The sequence below is a fragment of the Phaseolus vulgaris genome, chromosome 10 (assembly GCF_051622355.1).
Source record: "Phaseolus vulgaris cultivar YP4 chromosome 10, ASM5162235v1, whole genome shotgun sequence".
Lineage (NCBI taxonomy): Eukaryota > Viridiplantae > Streptophyta > Magnoliopsida > Fabales > Fabaceae > Phaseolus > Phaseolus vulgaris.
Genome location: NC_143507.1, coordinates 44,803,831 through 44,820,758, shown reverse-complemented (window position 1 = coordinate 44,820,758; position 16,928 = coordinate 44,803,831). Strand labels below are relative to the sequence as shown.

The 16,928-nt window shown below is 31.0% G+C and overlaps 3 protein-coding genes across 7 annotated transcripts; 1 reads left to right on the top strand and 2 right to left on the bottom strand.

Annotated features, from left to right (window-relative positions):
• Positions 1-787: 787 nt before the first annotated feature.
• On the top strand, positions 788-5,574 carry LOC137818211 (DEAD-box ATP-dependent RNA helicase 15). 4 transcript variants are annotated; one of them, XM_068621498.2, is made up of 12 exons: positions 788-1,003; positions 1,114-1,221; positions 1,750-1,850; positions 2,522-2,694; positions 2,851-3,082; positions 3,182-3,300; positions 3,592-3,648; positions 3,750-3,934; positions 4,183-4,327; positions 4,628-4,711; positions 4,842-4,905; positions 5,085-5,574. In XM_068621498.2, exons 2-12 carry the CDS (start codon positions 1,115-1,117, stop codon positions 5,093-5,095), a joined length of 1,278 nt encoding a protein of 425 aa, XP_068477599.1. In that variant the 5' UTR covers positions 788-1,003; position 1,114; the 3' UTR covers positions 5,096-5,574. The 4 variants fall into 4 exon arrangements, with proteins under 4 accessions (XP_068477599.1, XP_068477601.1, XP_068477602.1 ...); XM_068621500.2 differs by having other exon boundaries at positions 838-1,003; positions 2,395-2,694; XM_068621501.2 differs by having other exon boundaries at positions 914-1,003; positions 1,091-1,221; positions 2,395-2,694.
• A 260-nt stretch (positions 5,575-5,834) lies between these two features.
• Positions 5,835-9,212, bottom strand: LOC137818210 (O-fucosyltransferase family protein). Of its 2 annotated transcripts, XM_068621496.2 has the most exons (6): positions 8,995-9,212; positions 8,754-8,836; positions 7,911-7,981; positions 7,712-7,800; positions 7,373-7,594; positions 5,835-6,704 (listed from the first exon to the last, which is right to left on the bottom strand). In XM_068621496.2, the coding sequence occupies exons 1-6, from the start codon at positions 9,108-9,110 to the stop codon at positions 5,972-5,974; spliced, it is 1,314 nt and encodes a 437-aa protein (XP_068477597.1). In that variant the 5' UTR covers positions 9,111-9,212; the 3' UTR covers positions 5,835-5,971. The 2 variants fall into 2 exon arrangements, with proteins under 2 accessions (XP_068477597.1, XP_068477598.1); XM_068621497.2 differs by lacking the exon at positions 8,995-9,212 and having other exon boundaries at positions 7,911-8,022; positions 8,754-8,835.
• A 1,195-nt stretch (positions 9,213-10,407) lies between these two features.
• LOC137818120 (uncharacterized protein At2g34160) lies at positions 10,408-12,728 on the bottom strand. The gene is made up of 5 exons (XM_068621353.1): positions 12,448-12,728; positions 12,284-12,332; positions 11,025-11,087; positions 10,860-10,924; positions 10,408-10,769 (listed from the first exon to the last, which is right to left on the bottom strand). The coding sequence occupies exons 1-5, from the start codon at positions 12,562-12,564 to the stop codon at positions 10,668-10,670; spliced, it is 396 nt and encodes a 131-aa protein (XP_068477454.1). The 5' UTR covers positions 12,565-12,728; the 3' UTR covers positions 10,408-10,667.
• Positions 12,729-16,928: the final 4,200 nt, after the last annotated feature.

Sequence of the window (16,928 nt, the reverse complement as noted above, 5' to 3'; positions counted from 1 at the left end):
TAGATATATTAATAATGAGATTCTATCATTATTAAATTAATTGCATATAATTGGGTACAATATCGTACAATATTGTATACAATAATTATATATAATTTGATAATTATTATTTCTTTAATATTGTTAAATATATATTTTTTTTATACTTTCATTCAAAATTGATTTTTATATATTGTTCAAACTTTAGATCTAATAAATACTTTTATAAAAAGAAACTATTGAAATTTATAATATTTGATGTCAAATCATTGCTAATGTGTTACTATTTACATCTAAAATTTGTTTATTATGTAAAAAAACTTCAATTAAGAACATATTTTAATAATTTCATTATAGAAATATCTATAAAATTTAAAAGTTTAGATTAAAAATAAAAACCAATTTTATATTATAATAATACATGTATAAAAAAATATTTATTTAATCCATCAGTTTATAATCATCCTAAATGACACACCACTCTTCTAATTTTTAAATAAATTTACATTATTTTAATGTTTTTAATAAGATGTCAAGTATCCATTTTTTAATATACATTTACTTCTATGTGTGTTTTTAACAAGATTACATTTATTTCCCCTATTTTATCTATAAACAAATATTTTATAAAACTAAAATAAAAAAATTATGAAAATTTAAAAAGAGAAAGTTTTAAAGTATAAATTAAAGAGTTTTTTTTTTTAAAATTTTGAATATAATTGGTTCATAAATAATATTTATTAAATTCTTTGTACGACTGTTTTACTATAAAATTAATATTTATGTGAAAAAAAATGGTTTTTGTGTTGCACAGTTAATCTTTCTTTCCATTAGTGGTATTGTCAAGGACAGTTGAAAGGGAAGGGAAAGGGCTTTTCGGACTATTCCACAGTAGCACACGCTATATCTTCTCGTTCCTGCTCCACTCGCTGTTACTCTCTCTCCTAAAACCCAGAACCAGAGCCAGATCTAGAGTTTATTTTTAATCTCATTCTCAACAACTCTTTCCGTTGCGTCTTCAAAGGTCAGCTTCTATCAACTCTCTCTTTCTCTCTGCGACAAATTGAATTCGATTTTCTCCGTCTCAATCTCTCAAACTGAATCTGAAAAGCTAATCCTAACCGACGGAATCAGGATGGGAGAATTGAAGGACACCGAGACTTACGAGGAAGAGCTCCTCGATTACGAAGAAGAAGACGAGAAAGCTCCCGATTCTGCCAAGCCTGCCGAATCTGGCAAGAAGTTAGTCTCTCCTCTTTCTCTTATCCACTTGTTTTATTATGAAACTGAAAACATGTCATTTTCTCTGATTTTTGTTTTGATTCTTGTTTTGTTTTGTTTTGCTGTTCCACGATTGAAAGTGATGGAAGTAGCTGTGTTTTTTATTTGCTTCTGCTAGTATCGATTCATACTACCTGATGCAGCGTGAATGTGGATTTAATTATTTCTTTATTTTATTTTTAAAATGATTTATTTGCCTGGTGTTGGCTAGCGAGCAAGTTATTGTATGTACATGTGTATGTTGTAAGGAATAGTCACAGTTGTCAAATTATGTTTTGTGGAGTAGAGTTCATAGATATTGAAAATGTAAATTCAGGATAGATAATAAGCTGCAATTTACACACGCGATCCTATATTGAAGCTATGTTAGGGTTTTTGTGACATATTGGTGCATTGTTTCATTTGTATAAAAATTATTGCTTAGGTTTTGAAGCCAAACTTTAATGTTACACCTCCTGATTTTGTGTATATATTGCTTTTGTGATGCAGGGGTTATGTTGGCATCCATAGTTCGGGTTTTAGAGACTTCCTGTTGAAGCCAGAGCTTCTGCGAGCCATTGTAGATTCAGGATTTGAGCATCCTTCAGAAGGCAAGATTTAGCATAAACTTTATTTGTTTGAGTTTAATATAGGAGGATAATCACACAATTTCTACAAAATTTTCATGATGGCTTGGATTTTGTAATGTTCTTTCTAGTAATGCTGTATGACCTGCTTTTCTGTGCTCTTAAGTGATTTCATTGCCATTTGCCAATGCTAATGATCTTGATGTTTTGTATTTTCTGTTGCTTTTATCAGTAAAATTTACATTATGTTGAATTCCGGTGGCTAAGATTTAAATAGTTTCTTTAAGATATACTTTTTATTAAGAGGGGATCTATTGATCACTGTGTGTTTGAGAGAGAATGCTTGTGAATATAGATATTTTTCCCTTTCAAAACCTTTTATTATACAGGAATTTACCAAAAAAGCTTTGTTGGGCTTAAAATAAGATAATCTGGACACATTATTTATTATTTTATATTTCCTCTCTTGAAATATTTCTTGCTGGATTGTCTCTTACTTTTTTGGTTTTCTTACATTATTAGAATTTTCTTATTTTATTCTCTAATCTATTTTCTTTTCATGTACCAGGTAATCACTACTAGCATATTATTCGTCACGAAAATTGGTTGGTAAACCTTTACATTAAAAGGATCTGGCAGATCATATATACTTACTGAGGATTCGTCCACTACAATTTTGTTTGCTTCTTCATTAGTGCAACATGAATGCATCCCTCAAGCAATCTTAGGAATGGATGTCATTTGTCAAGCAAAATCTGGGATGGGAAAGACTGCTGTTTTTGTTCTTTCTACACTTCAGCAAGTTGATCCTGTTCCTGGTCAAGTTGCAGCTCTTGTTCTTTGCCACACAAGAGAACTAGCTTATCAGGTATGTCTGCATTCATGTGGATTAATGTATCTTGGCTACTAGAGCAATTTGTTTCCTAATCTTTCGTCTGTATATGCATAAAGGTGTCTCTTGTATTTCCGAAAATTGATTAACACATGCATGTGTATATAATTAACAAAGCTTTTATCTGTCCAGATTTGCCATGAATTTGAGAGATTCAGCACATATCTTTCTGATATAAAGGCTGCTGTTTTCTATGGTGGCGTCAATATCAAGGTTCACAAAGAATTGCTCAAGAATGAATGTCCTCATATTGTTGTTGGAACTCCTGGGAGGATTCTTGCTCTGGCTAGAGATAAGGACCTTGGTTTAAAGAACGTGAGGCATTTTATACTTGATGAGTGCGACAAGATGCTTGAATCACTTGGTCTCTTTCTCCCTCTGTAAATTTGTGTTTCTGGCTATGCATTTGCAATCTGCGATATCTTGTTATGCTTTTCTTATTTCTTCTGTAATACTTTCACAGATATGAGAAGAGATGTCCAAGAGATTTTCAAATTGACCCCTCATGATAAACAAGTGATGATGTTTTCAGCTACACTTAGTAAAGAGATTCGACCCGTTTGCAAGAAATTTATGCAAGATGTAATGTTCTTTTTATTTGGGGATTTATTTTACCTTATATGGTAGGATGGTTTAATAGTTCCTTGTATCATTTACTTTGGTGTAGCACCGGTGCTCTTTTCTTAGAAATTTCATGAAGATTATTATATTATGAAGCATTTTTGTTAGTTTATGTTGTTTTATTTTTTATTTTGAAAGCTTATTCTTGTTTAAATGTAATTGCATTTGTTCTGTTTTATAAATAAATGAAAATAACTTACATCCATATATTTGTTTTCAATGATGATTAATATCAACATATTTTCTTTTCAGCCTATGGAAATCTATGTGGATGATGAGGCCAAGTTGACGCTTCATGGTCTTGTCCAGGTATGTTTTGTTAACATTTTTCACTCCCCTCGTTGATAATTGAGTTTTTATTGAAATTCTGTTTTCTAGCTTTATTCTACTCAATTTGTCACCTTTTTCAGCACTACATCAAATTGCAAGAGACGGAGAAGAACCGGAAGTTAAATGATCTTCTTGATGCTCTGGACTTCAACCAAGTAGTTATTTTTGTCAAGAGTGTTAGCAGAGCTGCAGAGTTGAACAAATTGCTCGTGGAATGTAACTTCCCATCCATCTGCATACATTCTGGGATGTCACAGGAAGAGAGGTATATACAATTTCTTTTGAAATTGATGGCATGTGCAGTCTTAATGTATTTTTAATGCTCTAAGCTGATTTTTCATATGCTTAGACTTTTGGGCTTTTAGATTCTCAAGGTCTGTGTCTCTGAAGCTTCTATTCAAAGTAGGGTAGACTGATTGATTAAGCATTTCAACTCCATTCATTTGCACAGATGTGAACTCTTATCTATAATTGCAGTCTCCCTTTTCGTTTTAACACATTTACCTATTTCAGATTGAAACGATACAAAGGCTTCAAGGAAGGGAAGCAAAGGATTCTCGTGGCAACTGACTTAGTAGGGAGGGGGATTGACATAGAACGCGTTAATATAGTTATTAATTATGACATGCCTGATTCTGCTGATACTTACTTGCACAGGGTAAATGCTGGATCCATTAGATTTATTTCTTTTGTGTTCATTTAGTAGAGAGGAAAGAAATAGAGAGAATAAAAATGAAGTTTGTTTGGTTGAAGAGGAATGGATATAAATTATAAATTATTATTATAATCTTATTTTATTATATATTGTATATAGAAAGATTTGAAAAAAAATAGACCCCATAATTGTTAAAACACCTGAAAGACACAATATAATGTTGCTTCTTGTATTACTATTTTGCACTCTTCTTTTCCTCTCTTTCACCTCTTTACCTCCATCACTAAAGCCATGAATTTATAGGTGGGAAGAGCTGGTAGATTTGGCACGAAGGGGCTTGCAATTACTTTTGTCTCCTCCACTGCCGACTCTGAAGTTCTTAATCAGGTCAAGGCCCCATTTCATTGAGATGCAGTAGTGTATATTTTGTTACAGACATTAAGAAATTGTAGGAGCCAAGGCGTCTTTTCTGCATAAAGGTGCTTTCTATTAACAAAATTATGAATGCTGATTTCAGGTGCAATCTAGGTTTGAAGTTGATATTAAGGAGCTTCCTGAACAAATTGACACTTCGACATATAGTAAGATTGTTTTCCTATTGCTCTAGTAGTTAGTGTCTTCAATCAAATTTGAGTAGCTGCAAAAGGTTCATCAGAACTAGGATGTATGATGATTGCATATACATAGTAAATACACTATTTGACACTTGAAACTGAGAACAGGTTGAGTTGAATAATTAACTTCTTTTTGTTTTCTGCAGTGCCCAACTGATGACGTTTTGGAGAATTAGGTGGTGAAATTGGAAAGATCTATTGCCCACATTGAGGGTTGGATTAGGTGGCATCTCATAAATTTGAGTGCTTTGACACAGTATTTAACGAAAAATGTTACTGTTTTAAATTGGAAGATTCGTCATTTTATGACTCCCATTGAAACCCAGCATTTGTATTTGTAGAAATTCATGGCAGTCATTGTAGCCTATAAATGTGTTGTTAATCATCGATTTGTTGAAACATCTGCTGCCGTAACATTAAATCATCGATTAGTTTAATGTTTTCTGTAGAAGTACATGTATCAATGCGTCGCATAACGTGATAGTTCACTATTCTGATGGTGTTCATATCTGGATACAAGATTTTGGAGCAAGGATAAATTATTTTAATGTGCTTTACATGAATTGCTTAATCTCATATATGAGTATTTTGTCATCATAAATTGTTTAAAATGAAATAGTTAATTTTGTTTCTTTACTTTGTGATTGAAAATGTTAGTGAAGTTTTAGTTCGATTTTCGATATTATTTTCAATTATCAACGGAAACATCATTGATATTTCTAATTGTGTCATTCGTGACAATGTATGATAAAGTCAGATACAATTACCGATCAGTTTAAAAAGCATGTCAATGGCTATTATATCTGTTTCATGTTTTTCACAGAAGAATCACAGTCAATTTGACTCAACTCAGCTATATTTCATTGCATCAACTAACAAAGTAAAAAATTATATAAAAATAAAAATCATAATAAAATTGAGAAAGCAAATTATACTCTCAAGTCATAATAATAAAGTTACAACAAAAATGAAATTTCTAAAATAATATAAATTTAGAAATCAAATTTAATAATGCCAAAACAGAGATCCAAAATCACAACTTGAATTCGCAAAAGCACTCGGGCAGAGCAGAGCCTCTTCCCATGGCAAAATCATCTCTGTGAACCTTCCACAGTGCTGTCATCAACTCCTTTCCCCTAAGACCCTTTGAGGTTAATTCTGCAAAGCCTCTTCTGCTCAAAAATAAAGTCTTGTACAAACCTTTGAAAGCTCTCATTGCTGCAACCATCTTATCCATGTTCCCAAAATATGTAGCTACATAAGAATCACTGTTGATAGACACATAATAATCCAGAGCAGCTTTTGTATTGCCATGCATGTTTGTGAAGTCTTCCCTACTAAGAAGACTTGACTTAGTAAATATGTTGCCATAGGTTTCTGTCAATCCTTCAATTTCCATCAAACCATCTCCAGCTGCAAGGTATATATTTGTAGTTGGTGGGATGGAAAGGGATTGAAGTACCAAAGCTGTCTCGTTAGGTGTAAGAGGACATTTTCCACGTAGTCTCCAAACGCGGGCTAAGTCTCCAGTCCATGGTTTTCTCTCCATTTGTGCTGCCTCTATGGCTTTCATGGAAGCAGGAGAAATACCAGTGTACTCGCACTGGCTGTATGCAACCATGTCAGGCTCAAAACGAAGATGAAGAGACAAAAAGGGTTTTGGTATTGCATCTAGAAGCTCAGAGGCTTTCATTTCCAAGGTTCTGGAAAGACGCAATGCTTTGAAACAGGCTTGACAGAGAGCAGCTTTTGCATACAAAGGGTATCTGCAAGGTAGAAGAAACACAAAGAACAATCAAACTTGGTTACAATACTACTATGAAAGAAAAGGGAGGAGGGACACATAATCTTAATTATTGATAGTCTATATTATAAAGTGGACTTTAAGCCTAACTCAACCTCATAAAACTGACTTACAAGATAAGGTTTACATTCACTTATATACTATGAAATGTCCTAATCTCTAGTCAATGTAAGATCTCCAACAATCCATTTTATACCAAATTTAAACCATAATGGATGTTGAATAAAATACTTTACATTTTTCAGTGAAGTTGCTAGCATAATCATTGGTAACATGAGACAAATATTACAACTCAACTGAAATATTCACAAATATTAAGCAGACCAACCTTTTTGACAATCTCTTAGCAACTGTAGATACTACATGTCATCGTTGAAAATCAATGGATGAAGAGATAGCTTAGGAATAAATTCACTTATAAAGTAGTGCTAAAATGCCAAGAATTTACCAACTGTAACCCTTTCATAATAAAGTGAAATCCCCCTTACAGCAAATGGAAACAAATGAAGAAGAATATTTGGAAGAAAAATCTCATTCATCATGAAATTATCTGGATCAACGATATCCAAGGTTCTTATATTCTATTTTCAATCAATTTCTGGTTTATAGAAGTGAGGCACATGATCATACCTGTCCCTTCTTTGGGACATTGCTGGTGTGATTGAAATGTACTTGTGTTCTAACAAAGACGGAAGAACACTTTCAACGTAATCAAATTGCCCTTTCCGTTTGCTACAGTCCACTCGGACAGGTTCTTTAGATGCAACCTCTGGTGGTAACTCTTTCACAACTTTGACAAACCCATTCATATGCTCTATGAAGTAGTCTACATCATATACATCAGCAAAACCGCTGCAATGGAACCAAGTATTCAGCATAGAATAATATAGAACAAGAGATAAGATCACAAAAGAATACAATTCAGTAAAAATTTGCAAGGTGTTCCAGAGAAATGGAAAGGTAAATTACCTTGTTTCATTCCAATATGACGCCACTTCAAACTTTGGCAAGACCAGGGTTGCATTTAACAAACGAGCAATGCCCACACCGTCACAGAACTGCAACCCATGTAGATTTCATCTCAGTTAAAGAAAGAAGCAAAAGGGTATTGAAGATATTCTAAGGATCTGGAGTAGAAATTCAAGAGTTTTCTTCAAGTACTACTCACATCTCTTCGCATCTGATTGAGGCCCCCATAGCAATCCACTCTGATATATCCATTGGTTTCTAGTGGTAGAGCTGCACCATTTCAAGAATAAACAAAAAAGGAAAGCAATTGTCTGCAATGAAAGCCAATTAAGGTTGATTCAGAAAATAAAAAGCCAACCTGCAACCCTCACCCACCTCAACAATTAACCCTATCCCTTGCAAATCCAAGTCCAAATAACATTGAAAAACCAATCCTATCCTAACATCCAATTAATAAACACACAATAGGCTCAGACACGCCTCTTAAATGATGTCGGTCACACGTATCGGACACGACACTCGTAAGACACGTTCCGGTAGGAGTATCCAATTCAAAAAATATTTGTTAGATTTTTTACAATTATATCACGATTGTAACACAATAATAAAAACAAAAACGATAAATACATTAATTTTTTAAACTTCAAATTTATTGTATAAATTTTTTTATGATTAAAAAATAAGTAACAAATCCTTTTAAACTACCTTGAACTAGCTATGAGAAACATCTTTTTGCTAAAAACAATTAAAATATACTTGTGCACATAAATCTTTCTTGTCAACTTATATAATTCATAGTTATATAACATATAGATCCATGTTCATGTTACCGTTTCCTACTTTTAGAGATTATTTGTATTTCCGTGTCTTTAGTACATAGAGATCTACTCACTGCAATTTTTATTGACATTTCTAGCTATCCCTATACTGAATGCAAAATGAATCCAGCAGTCACAAAAGTTCATTCAATATAACAAAATTTCAACCTTCCAAAGCTGAAATGTAGTAAAAACAAACACCAATTGATTTAAGTAAAAAGTACCTGTTTGGTGGCCTTGTAGCCACCAATTGCAAGGTCTCCATTCCACGAGTCTCCGAACACTCCATATATCCACCACCTCCCCACTGCCCAACACCAATTCACGGATCAGCAACAGAAAGCAAAAATGTCACTACCCAAGATACCAAGTCCACAATTGAAGGTGCCCAGTTGCCAATTTCAAAGCTTTATATCCGATTCAAGGCATAAAAAAAGATGAGTGTTGAAATTAGGAACAACATACCTAGAAATGAGATTTTGGGAGAGAAGGGAAGGAGGCGATAGTAGTACGAGAAGGAAGAACAGTGAGAGCGTGACGAGGAGGAGAATGAAGAAGGGTTTTACAGAGAAAACGAACATTTGATTTCACAGAAGTGCTGATAACAATGTATAGATCGCTGCAATTGCACCACAATGGAGAAATCGCTTTGCTCTATGCATCATACACTTTCTTTCGTTTGGGTTTTCTGCTACTTATTTTACATTTTATATAAGAAAATAGTAAAAAAGTTAATCATTTTTTAATCACACTCAGTAATAGTTATATAATATTTATCAGTAAAAATTATAATGAGTTTGATTTTTATGCTTGTTAATATAGATTTTTTTTATCAAATAAAAAACATATTTTAATATAATTACCATAACATTAACAAATTTATTTATATGATAATTTGTAATACAAAAGTGTTAACCTCTGTCGGTGTGTAAGAAAACACGTGTTACAATAAAAATACTTTTATCACTAGTGTGATTTAAATAATCAAAATAACTTCAAAAACTAATTAATAATGTAAATATAATATAAATTTAATACGTCTACGTATTAAGTTACGAAATTGTAGATTAAAATGTATCGTAGATACTGCGAACTATCGGAAAATTTGTGAAAATGTTTTATTTTTTACAATCTATCAAAATAGATAAAAAAATTTAAAAAAATAATTGAGTAATTCGTGATGCTTCCTGGTACAACTTCTATTTCTCTTACAGTTAAAAATAAAATAGTCTTACAAATACAATTAAAAAAAATAAAATTGTACTTAGAAACATTAATTCAATAAAAAAAATAGGAAATCATATTTATATGAACAAATTTAACTTAATTGAAAAAAACCTCAAATTTTGTTTAAAATACTACTTTTTCATTGTAAAAAAAATTGTGTTTCTAGGATGAGTTCACTTTTGTATATTTCCCTGAAATCAGTATAAAACAATTTATAGTGAATTTTAGTTTTAATACGGCTATATATATAATTATACAAGTTTTAAGACTTGATTAAAACAATTTATATAAATAAATGTTAAATAATTATTTATGAAACAGATATATTGTTTACCTTATTTATTATTTTTTGTTCAATTACAATGAAAGAATATTTATACTCCTTGCTAATTATGACGTATACTACAGAAAGTAAACCAAAACTTGTTTTGAAAAACATCAATATCAGTCCCATAATGAAATGTTATTCCCAGAAGTGGTATTAAGAAATGGAGAGTCCCAACTAAAAAACCCAAAACAGGGATTTTTTTGGCACATCAAATCAAGTTAGTGAGGCGAAAATGTTTCTAAATTAGGCAGCCATAGTTGTAATTCATCACAGTAATGTTACTTCACAAAGTTAAGAGTGTATATTAAGAAGATTTGGAACTATTAGTAATGAACAAGGATCAAAACTCTTGATTATGTAAGTTATTGTTCAAACTGAACTAGCTAAATGTGCCAAACTAAAGCAACAGCAAAAAGACAAAATAACTCTATTTATAGGGAAAAGAAATGAAGGAATAGCATAGTTCAACATTGCAGTTCAGTCTATACAATGAATTCTATGCTTGCCCGCTACCTACAAACCACACCATGGCAGTTCATTAAGGAGTACATATCTTCGTCACTCCAGACAGGTACAACTTCCTTTAAGCAGTGTGCTCTTCAGCTTCTCCATTTTCACCATCTTCAGCAGCCGCAGCAGCCATCAACTCATCAAAATTTGCAGTCTTCCCCAGTAATATTTCAATCTAAGACATGATTTATCACCATAAGTATTTTACAAGGATTCATAGAACACATCCTAATGTAGGAAAAAATAAAGTGGTTTTTATCCTTACCTTGGCCTTCTGGACGGGTCTTCCTCTAGAATCATCTTTAATGTCAACTGTTGATGTCATGATTTCTGCGAAAAGATTCCATCAGAATGAAGTTTGATTTTTCAATAATTAGAGAAGATGGGGAGAAGGGAGACATTTCCAAAAAGAGAGAATATAATATCTCACTCTTTTCAACAGCAAGCCCATTGTTTTTCAAGATTTCAGCAACAGTAACCACTGTAGCAATAGCTGGACAAAAAAGCAAATAAAAAAAAAGGATATCAGAAATAGGTTCAAAAGAATGGCTATACATAAACCACGTAGTAGACCCAGTCTCCTTCCTCATTTTAATTGTGGATATCACTCTACAATCCCATAGAATAAATGTATTATACTTCAATCCAAAATTAAAACTATAAGGTGGAGTTCAAATTAGAATGGCCGTTAGAGTAGAACTTCAGTGTAGTCAGGAGCTATACAGCTTGGTTAAACAAAGAGCAACACAGTTCATCATAACTCCAATATTTGTTTATGCTTACATCAGCAAAATCAAGAGCATAAATCTGCGTCCAGCATTACAAGTAAATTTTGAAACAGATGTCAACATAGGCCACAATATAGTTCAATGTAACCCTTCTTCAATCAGAAACTTGGTTTGAGGGTTGTCTTGTGTTAATTAACTAAAAGCAGCAGACAATGTAGCAAACAAATCAACAATGTCAAAATTCAGACTTATATTCTATTCATTCCACTTCATCCATAATATATGTTCCCACTTTCCACACAAATAGAAGAGACATAGAGTTACTTAAAGTCTCTCTCTCATGTCTGTCCTACTCAATTTTATAGAATTGTATATCTAAATTTGACAGTGATGGGGGATAAGAAATGCAGCAGAGAGCAATGGTAAAGGGGGAAGGAATGGTACAACAAGTACCAGTACAAGAATGCATGGCTGCTCTTCTGAAAGGTGAGTTCGTTAAGAAGAGCAGGTGAAAAGCAGACGATCACGGGTAAGATTTTCAGAGAAAATGGATATTTTTCTAATTTTATAAAATCATTTCACAGTGTAAGGATCGGTCAAATATTACCTGGATGCATTAAGAAAACTTCAATAAATTTTATTTGAGGGAGTACATTCGGTTCAATTCCACAAAATGACTTCTCCAATGAATATATATTATTTCTCTCCACAAATACCCAAATCTCAGGAGATTCAAATTTTTTCTTTCTCTCTGAGAAAGATGCTACATACTAATGGGATGAGGAAAATCAAATAGCAGAAGAAAAGTAAATAACACATCAACCACCTATTCAACCAGCCATAGCCTTGAATCATTTGTGAATCTGCCTAAAACAAATTCCTAATTAGCTAAAAATGCTTACGGAATGCAAAATCCACATGATAAAATATGCAAAAAGAAAAAAAGTTGAAGACATTATACCCATTCCCAGTGCTGAGAGCTCGACCTCATTATGCTGTTGCATGTACCTCTGCAAAAAATATTAAACAAAATCAAATAAAATCCAAATCCAACATGAACACAAAAATTAAACAAAATCCATAACTGAAAAAAAAAATGAGGAATATCGAAAGGAAGATTAGTACCTTGGCAAGATTAACGTAAAAGAAGAGGGGCTTTTTGGTATTGGAGACCTGAATGCGATTCTTCTTGTAGGCTTCAGTGATGTTGATGTTGTTCACTCCCTCCGTGATTGCTTCCATTGTTTGCTGTTACTGTGAGGCAACTGCTACACAAAACAAAAGTATGAACACCAACAAACCCTAATCAACCAAATGTTCCCCAAATCCAAATCTATTGCCTTCTTCTGATTCTCATCTGTTGCAGGGAAAGGCCTTACAGATAGATAATGTGGCCCATCACTATTACTGGGCCTTCTTCTTGTTAGTTTGTTAGTTTTGTCAATAAAATCATTTTTTTTATAAAAGTTTTCACCTTAGTAATTATCACGAGACGACATCGGTTACACTCACACTAACAACAATCATCTGTCATCATATGAAAAAAAAAATTAAAATTTAGATTTTGTTCATATAAAGTATTTTTATTAATATTATAAACTTCATCTAGTATTTTATTAAAAAAATTTATTAATAATATAGATTATCGTTTTTATTAATATATAAGTTTTGATTTATTAATATATAAATTTTGGTTTAGTTTTTTTCTCAATAAAATCTAATACCTTCAATTGGAAATTTCAAATATTAAAATGGTTAAAAATGATATTTTAGAGAGAAAAATACATGTGTACGTTTCAAAATTATAAATAATTTATAATATTTTAAATAAAAATTACAATATATAATCAAAATAACCCCACATAACCAATATTGATTTGCCTGAAATAATAACAACTTGTGTCTTTTGAAAAAAAAATTATCTAAATTAAATTCTAGATCATAAATAAATTAGAGCATACTATTTATATTGTATCTTGTAAGATGAAATTTTTGTTTTAATGATATCGTGGTTACAAAAGATATAATTTTAGACATATGTCTTTTCTTAGATTATATTTTCTTTAATTTTGTTAATTTTTTAAAAGCAATTGATCTTAATTTTTAATGAACTAATAAAATTACATTATTTTTATGAAATGTGAGAATTTAGAACGAATAAAGACTAATATTTTATTTCATCCATGGTACACGATGGATGTTTTACTTTATATAATTAAAATCTGTAATAAATAAATATTGATGTAGTTAACTGTGTTGTGAGTTATAATGAAATGTATGTTTTAAATCTAAATTGCATTTTAGGTTCAGAATGAGTAATTTAAACCGTGACTAATGTTATTTATAGTTATGGATATTAAACAAATTAAAATTTAATTTACATATAGAAATAAAATAAGTTAAGTTAAAAGGTATAGACAAATTAAAAAATATCAAATAAGTTAAGTTAATTGTATTTTGTGTATGAGAGAATGAGATTTTTTTTTTCAAATTAATTTTTTTTTTAAATGGGCATGGAACAAAAAGTTCCCCATCATCATATATATTTAGTGTTATAGACATGTGACTTTTTTATCCTTAAAAGATATTTTTTCAAGCCATAAAATAAGAGTCAAAGATTTTTTTTATTCTATGATGCATGAATTTGTATTTCACTTTATTGTTGTTACTACATTCCAAGAACAGAATATCTTCACAAAATCGAAATGTGACATGAAAAGAACAATAATATTAGTCTGAAACCATTATGGGCTCAGGGTGGGCCCACGCGCAGGAATCTGGGTGCAGAACGGGTCCAAACGGTTCACGACAAGGCCCAGACAATTCTTCCAACACTAACAGTGTAAAGTTTTAAAAAATAAGTTATTTTTTTGTATTATAGATCAATTTTGTGAGTAGATATACAGTCATTCCACGTAGAAAGTTAGTATTAGTTGTAGATAAATATTGAGTATAATTAAGTATTAATCAAACATACAAAACTTAAATTTATATTTATTAGTGGTAAGTGCAACTGTCACAAATAAATTCTTCAAGTTCAAACCTCTCGAGTCTGGGAGCAAGTGTATCGATAGCTATAAGACGATAGATGGAGGTCTCAACGTGTCGATCGATGATATGACCAGATTTCGTTAAACTTAATAAAAGATTAACTGCACCAAACAGTAATTAAGCATCAGATACTATGCTCTGATCCAAAATTATAATCCGGCCCAATAGCAAATTGCTCATAATAATCATATAAATAAGGTACGTCATCATCCCACATTAATTGCATTCAACACCGAATACCGAAATCTTACTTTAATGCCTTTTGCAGATACTATTCGAACTAGGAATTTACAAAAGGACGACCAAAAAAGAAGATAATAATTCTCTCAATCCTAATATGAGAAGAATAAATATTGATTATAATTAAGTATTAATCAAACATGTAAAACCTAGATTTATACTTAATAAAAAGTTGTTTTTCTCTTTGGTTATAATTTGGTGCACAGTTCTCAAAATATATGAATTTTTATTTATATTTATTTATATGTAATGGGGGTTTAGAATAACCTAATTTGTGAGCGTTGATGGTGACACAAGTAGGAAATGTATTATGCAGATAAGACGTTTGATGAAATGCTTACCATTTAGGACGAAACGAAGGGTGGAGGAAATATGGAAAAAGTGGACGAACCAACATTTGGTACTTGATAAGGAATGTTGTAAACGAAGATGCAGAGTTGTTTTGGAGTGAATAAAAAGGAAAAAGCAGTGTGAGATAGGTTGGTATCCTCTAAAAAGATGATGAGAGAATGCATGGACCACTCCATATTTGTGGTCCCAATTCATTCAGTTCGGTTCTTCAGATGAACTAGGATTCATGATGTGATTGATTCTCTTAAGTAATATAATAAACACCAAACTCCACTATGCATAATAATAAATTGTAATTCTTTAATTTGTATTTGTAATTTGGTTTGTGGAAGGATATAATGAAATACTATAATATCTAGTTGATGTAGGATTTTTAAGATATACTTGAAATGGCTTTGATACCATATTAAGAAGTAAACTTTAAGTATAACTCAACTCCATAAAATTGGTTCATGAAGTTGAGGTTTGCACCCACTTATATACAATAAAATAAAAGAGTCTAATCTCTCTCTAATAATTTAAGAGAAAATTGTAAAAAAATAAAAAGTGTGTTTGAACTTTTTTTCCTTCGTATTTCTTGACGCAAATCAGGATATCTCCTAAGATTGTTATCTATATTCTCTAGTAATAAAGTTATTGAAGCAACACTAATCTTTAAATTTTAGTTTTATATTTAAAAATATATTTTTTCTTTTTTCTTATTTTGTATGTATTCCATCATTCACATTTAATCCTAAACCCATTAATTTAAAGCATCCTAGAATAATTGAATTAAGTATGAACATATAATATACAAAATTGAAGGTTGAACTAAAAAATATATATTTTTTAAGCATATATATAAAAGCCTTAAGATAGATCTATGTAAATATATTGTTGTGATATTGATTTAATTTGAAATTATAAACAATAAAATAATTTTTTTTATACATAATACCTGTTACCTGCTATTTCTTGTTTCCATTTCAATTATTCCTCCTCTTTATATGTAATTAAATTATCCACAGCCGTACCTTATAGAGACTAGTTGTGCAATTTTTAAATCAAATAATTACTTTTGTTTTTTTAAAAATGGCTTCTCATGTGTTTGTTATTATTTGTTTCCAAAACAATTAAAAAATATCCGTAAAAAAGTTATAAACTATTTAAACCATTTTTTTATAGAACATGAATTTACTTTTACAAATAATCACTAAATTGTTTTTTTTTTCCTTTAAAAGGAACCGATCCATAATTAACACTCTAGTGTCTTGTTTGGATACCTTTTAGATTTAACAATTCTGTCATACAGTTAGATGCCTAAATTAAACACTTGTATTTTTTTCACTATTTTTCATTTACTTTTTTTGCTGTCCCGAACACGCCCTTAATGGTTAAATTTTCATCGAAAACAAAAGACATGGATCTACCATTAGGAGAAAAAAAGGTGAAAAAAACATAAACATGCTTCTCTCCTTGTACAATTATTTATGGTGCACCAAAAAAAAGACAAAGATTTTCTCTTCAGGAAAAAAAAAATATGAACAGGTTGTGTTGTTTCTCATGGAACCAACTTTTGCCAACCAAACTCCCCTTTCTCAAGAGATAACACTTTTCAAATTTAGTAATAATATACAAGAAATGAACTTAGGTTGTAATATATTATTTTAAGTCTATTAGGTATAATTTTAAATTATATAAATACTATATTGATCCGTCATAATAAGATAGTTGGAAACCTCAAAATGTATGATTAAGGCTGACTCACACAACTAAATTCATATGACTCACACGACTAAATTCATAATATCTAAATAAAATACTAACAAGATTAATCAGTGGTCAAACATCAGGTAATACACTCTTAATCATTATCCAAAAATTATAATCTGAACCAATAACAAATAGTTCATCATAATCATATAGGTAGACACCGATTTTAAGAATAAGGTACATCATTATTTTGTATTAATAATACCAAACAT